We start from the raw sequence: 5,663 nt of genomic DNA on the forward strand, positions 1-5,663 counted from the left end.
GATCTGAATGTTCAAGATAATGCACTGTGCTACTTTTTGACCATATATAACACTTGGCATGTGGGCCAGAAAGTTTATTTTTGGTCTCACCTGACCAGAGCACCTTTTTCCACATGTTTTCCACATAAATTATGGAAAGCTATATTAACACCAGATGTACGGAGTGCATAACAAACACTGATCTGGTCAATAATTCCTATCACCTGAGCTTTGGAGTTTCTCAGCAGTTACTATTATTATGTCTTGTGCTTCTTCTGTTCTTCAATTTAGCAGGACAACCTTGTCTGGGCTGGTTGGTAGTTCCTTTCCAGTTTTGGATATTGAATCAGAACAGCGCTTGGGATTTTGTTTCACAACCTCATTCTTTTTTTGAAAATTTCAGTTACTAGTTGGATGGCAATTTGGATTTGGATATATTTTGTGTGTCAGATTAAAGACAGCTAAATGCCAATATATGCCATGGGTTACTGTTTGTAAAGAAACTGAGAACCATGTATAGCTTTCCTTTTGTCTCACAGTTATTTAGTAGTTTGTGTTTTTCCATGCCATAAAATCATCAGTTAAAACACACTGAAGAAGAGGCTGAAACTTGGCAAAATGTGAAAAGGTTTAAGGAGGATAACTGTTTTTAAGGCACAGTCAATTTCCAGACCTCTCATGGTGAAAAGGTAGTGATTCTCAACTTGGGCCAAAGGAAATGGCTGTACAGGGGCTCAACAAATATGAATAAAAATGTGTTTGAACCAGAAACCAACACTGTTTGGTGAATGGTTCAGCCTCTGCCACGTCAGATGGCTTTCCTGTGTAGACAAACTGGATCCAAATAAATGAAAGTGTTCCCTGTCATCACATGCCCAGTGGTTTTCCCTCCAGTTAATGCTGCTGAGCAATTCAATCTAACTAGGTGATAAGGCTCATCCCTGTGATAAAAACAAAATGTTTAAAAGATTAATTTTAAGATCCTGACAGATGCCTTTACCTTGTTTTGTTGCAGTGCATGTGGGGGCTCGTTGTGTAAGGTGAGCGTACACATGCCTGTGGGGGATTATGTGGCTAGTTGTGGCTCACCAGGGATTTCTGATTTAATGGATTCGCCAGTGTAGGCTTTTAACAGCTCAACACTTGGATCACTGATTAATTTGGTCTCTTTGATTAAGGATCAGTATTTGCTGTTATTAGGACCATAGCTAATCATTCGAGAAGCTGCAGAGGCCCAAAGCTGCAACAAGCAATCTGTGTCTGCTTGGACAATGGTACCATGGCTTGCCATGGTTAATGTGGTTAAGATGATGTGACCTTTCCGTTACGCCTTCAGTTTCACTCAAAGAACAAGTCCAACTCTCCGTAGTGCTTTCCCATTGTTCGTCACTGAATGTCTCAGAACAAAAGCCACATCGAGGAATTCCATTAACATTTTCTGTCACCATTTATTAATTCACCAAATACAGTGAAAATGGCATCATAATATACAATGACTCATTCTTAGAATGTCATGACATTTTTGTTGCTTTTTTGCTTCATAAAACAATGTTTTTTAATATTTGAAAATATTAAGGTTTCATGCACAACCAACCATTTGTCGAAAAGTATGGTACAAAATAAAATAAGTCAAACAAAGCAAACAAAAAAAGAAAAAACTTGTCATGTTCAAAATAGGTCAAATAACAACGCGTTATTTGTGGATACTCGTAAACAGTGCAATATACTCTAAAACTGCCATATTTTTCTAACAAATTCAACGAAGCTGAACTCACAGTATACAATTTCTTAATAATAGTTTAACATTGATGTGTGCAAAAAACCCAGACACATTCAGTAAGTCTTTAAAAAAATGCCTGACCTTTGATATAGAACGAGACCGGTCCACTAAACTCTGAGATTTACCGGTGTGAGGCCCAGTCCCATTAATCAAACCCTCTCTGAAGTACAAATATCATTGTTGATGAACCGTAAGACGATAGACTAGCATATAATTCAAATAACAAATATTTAGATATAAAAATACAAATATGACTTTTTTGTTGTTGTTGGTAAAAAGAAGCTTGCTAGGGATACGAGTTGCGGCGCCTGCGTTGGCACCAGAATGGGACACTTCATGCAAAATAGATGGAGGCAAAAAGAAATGAGTAATTGCAAAATTACATCTTCAAACTACATTTTCCCCATCATTTTCGCGACTAACATTTTAATCATTTACTGGGATTTCCACATTTCTGCCGGCCTCTGTAGATATCTGAATAAATGCAAAAAAAATAAATAAAAATAAAGATGAAAGAGAAAAAAAATGAGATATGTGCAGGTGTAAATTAGCTACATGGAGGTGCCGTCCTGCACCATTCACCAATGAACAATGTGGCCTGTTTCTCTGCTGTTTGGACGCAGAAACATACAGGGAAGGGTGGGTTCTACTACAGAAGATATCAACATTGCACCATCCTCGGATAATATGTCTTTATACATACAATGAGTCTCCTTTATTTAATAAGGTTTGGTTGATCTGTTCTTTTTTTTTTTTTCCTTGTAGAAGCATTAGCAGCAACAGGGGATGCATTGGCTCGGTGCTGAAAGGACAGCTCCCTTAAAATGCGCCGTGGCTGACTGGATCAACAAAACAAAGCCTAAAGGGCTGAGGAAGGAAGGGGGAGGGGGACGTTTAAGAGCTTATAGCTTTACCTACTATACAACTTATTGAAATGGGGCTGGGATTTAGCTTCGCCCTCTATAGTTGCAGGGTTTTGTTGCTTACAGCGCTTTTTAATATTTCTAGAAAGAAACGGAAAGAGATGATCGCGAAGGAAAATGACAAGTTCATCCATCATTTTAAGTCAGCAGAGGATGAGATACACAGCAGCCATCTCAACATCCTGCTGCGCACCAGTAGTTAAAATCGGGATTCTTTTTGAAGAATTGCCAGCAATCCCACGATAAATCTTGGTCTTTAATTTTTCCCCCTCTTCCAGAGTCCGCCAGGCTTTCTTCACCTCTTTCTTCCTTTTCTCCCCCGCCAAGCCTTGTCCATTCCCCTTCTTTTTTTCCACTCTCCTTTCATCATCCCCGTCCTTTGCTCAGAGCTGCCCGTGTTTTTTCCCCCTTCTCTCTCTCGCTCTCCTGCAATCCTCGAACATGCACAGCCGACAAGTGCTTCAAATCGGGTGATCGAAAATTAAAAAAGTCTGCAAGGCCATCGGGGACGCTTTAAACGCCAGGTGAGGACTTGTCCGTCATTCCCTTCAGGACCTCGTCTATTCGGTCGTCCTCGATGACCACTGTGGATGTGGGGAGAGGAGGAAAAAGATGGATGGAAATGTTTAGATCAAAGCAGCTCAAATTCAACATTGCTTTATGACAACACCACAGATGTTTCCCCCTTATCTGTATGTTTGTGGCGAACGACGTACCCAAACTGGATGCTGGCACATAATGTGGCTAAGGCGCGCATTTTTAATGGCACAGAGACAGCCTTTTATCCTTAAGGTTTAATAAAGAGTGCCTACAGGGTGTGACCCTGCCTGCACGGAGATAATCTCCTGCCTATGTAAACAGAATGCCACCTATAACAAAGACGACTTTGCGCACTGATCGGCGTGGCTGGAATATTCCAGACGCATCGATGCATTTAGACTATTTTTTTTCTTTTTTGCACATTTTGCATCTTTTCTCACGTTATAACAAGCTCGTGATGTTAAAAATCCCTCACCGTGCTTGGCTCTGCCGATCTGTCCCAGCTTTGGGGGTCTTTTCGCCTGCGACGCAGCGAAGAAGGCGCTTGTGTCCTGCAGTCCGCAGCTAAAGGACATCTGGTTGACCTCGCTGTCCGCCCCGTAGCCGCTCATTTTACCCTCGTTGTATGGCAGCACTTCGGACATCGCGACACGTACAAGAAGAGCGACACGCGTGGAAAAGAAAACAAGCAACGCAGAGTAGTCTTCCTTCCTCGGGAGATTTAGATCCCAGTTCGCACAAGTTGCAGCCGTGTGTCTCCCGCAAAGGGGGGTTTCTTCTCTGAGAGTGAGAGCCGGTGCGTTGAGGTCTCTGGATGCGGTGCAGCTGCAGTCAGAGATGGTGTCTGTGCGTGAAGGGGGAGAGAGAGAGAGAGACAGATAGAGAGAGAGAGAGGGAGAGAGGAAGGCAAAGAGGGAGCTGCGTTCAGTTGTGCTGCTGGCTGATGTCTGGCGAGAGATGTGGGAGATCCCGAGATCATAAAGGAAACCCAGGCAGAGCGGTGAAGTCATCCATCCGGGGTTGGTGCGCGAGAGCGTGCGCGTGCCTACATGGGGTTGGGGGGGGGGGGGGGGGGGGGGGTAGTCGGAGTGATCGAGGAGCAACAGTGACCCCATCAGGAAACAGAGCAAACAGCTGCGGTACATGTCAGGCCTGGAAACGTAGATTTTCTTTCTTCTTCTGGATGACCTCGGCATCGGTTTTGTACATCAGGCAGAACGCAAAAAGCCCTCCACTCGGATGCCTGTGCGTTTTCATCGCTGCCAGCCACAGTGGTAAATGGACCGGAGTGTAATGCATAAAGCGTCCAATGCACATTTTACTCTTCACCTCTAAAAATCGCCAACTTTCACGCTTTCCATTATAATTTATGAAAATGCACCCACACAAAAACACTTTAATATAACTGATTCTGACTGAGTCAATAATTTGGTAAATTAGCTATGGGTAAACAGCTACTCAGCCACAGAGGGGTAGGCCACGTAAAGTGATGGAGCTGAAGCACATAGCGCGCAGAGGTCACCGACTTTGTACAGAGTCAATCGCTACAGACCTCCAAATTTAATTTGGCCTTCAAATTAGCTCAAGAGGTGTGCATAGAGAGCTTTATGGGTTGGGTTCTCATGGCCAAGCAGTTGCATCCGAGCAGCATCCAACCTCAATGTGCGTATATCACCAAGTTCTATTCAAAATGTTGGATGCAGTGGTGTAATGCATGCCGCCACTGGACTCTAGAGCAGTGGCGGCATGCTCTCTGGAGTGACAAATCGCACTTCTTCGTCTGGCTATCAGATGGATGAATCTGGGTTGGGCGGTTGCCAGGAAACGGAACATGTTTGACTGTGCCAGGTGTAAAGTCTGGTGGAGGGGGGGATTCAGGTAAAGGTTTTTTTTAGGAGCATACCAAGAGAGACAAGTCCATGCTCCTAACTTTGTGGGAACAGTCTGAAGATGCCCCCTTCCTCTTCCACCATTACTGTGAGCCAGTGCACAAAGCAAGGTCCATAAAGATGTGGAGGAGAGAGACAGTCTGGTGTGGATGACCTTGACCAGCCTGCATAGAGTCCTGACTTCAACCTGATAGAGCACATTTTGCACCAATTGGAGACCTTTTGATCCAACAACAGTGTTTGACCGCGTAAAAGCACTTCTGGAAGAACGGTCTAAAATTCCCATAGACACACTCCACAATCTTGTGGATATCTTTCCCATGAGAGTTGAAGCTGTTTTACCTGCAAAGGGTGGACCAACGTCATGTTGAACCCTGTCGATTAAGAATGGGATGTCACTTAATTCAATGGGAGTTAAGTGTTACATATGTTAATCGTTGACAAACAGAGCTCTGTATCACCTGCCTGAAGGTAGAGGTTTGAACACATCATGGTCTTCGGGGATGTTGGCTGCTCGTTTCCTTTCTCCATAGCCTGTGCCAGTCATGGATG

The 5,663-nt window shown here is 43.6% G+C and overlaps 1 protein-coding gene across 1 annotated transcript; it reads right to left on the minus strand.

The window, feature by feature from the left end:
• Positions 1-1,407: 1,407 nt before the first annotated feature.
• Positions 1,408-4,237, minus strand: LOC118556037. The gene is made up of 2 exons (XM_036131207.1): positions 3,698-4,237; positions 1,408-3,266 (listed from the first exon to the last, which is right to left on the minus strand). The coding sequence occupies exons 1-2, from the start codon at positions 4,230-4,232 to the stop codon at positions 3,196-3,198; spliced, it is 606 nt and encodes a 201-aa protein (XP_035987100.1). The 5' UTR covers positions 4,233-4,237; the 3' UTR covers positions 1,408-3,195.
• Positions 4,238-5,663: the final 1,426 nt, after the last annotated feature.

The sequence above is a fragment of the Fundulus heteroclitus genome, unplaced genomic scaffold, assembly GCF_011125445.2.
Source record: "Fundulus heteroclitus isolate FHET01 unplaced genomic scaffold, MU-UCD_Fhet_4.1 scaffold_419, whole genome shotgun sequence".
Lineage (NCBI taxonomy): Eukaryota > Metazoa > Chordata > Actinopteri > Cyprinodontiformes > Fundulidae > Fundulus > Fundulus heteroclitus.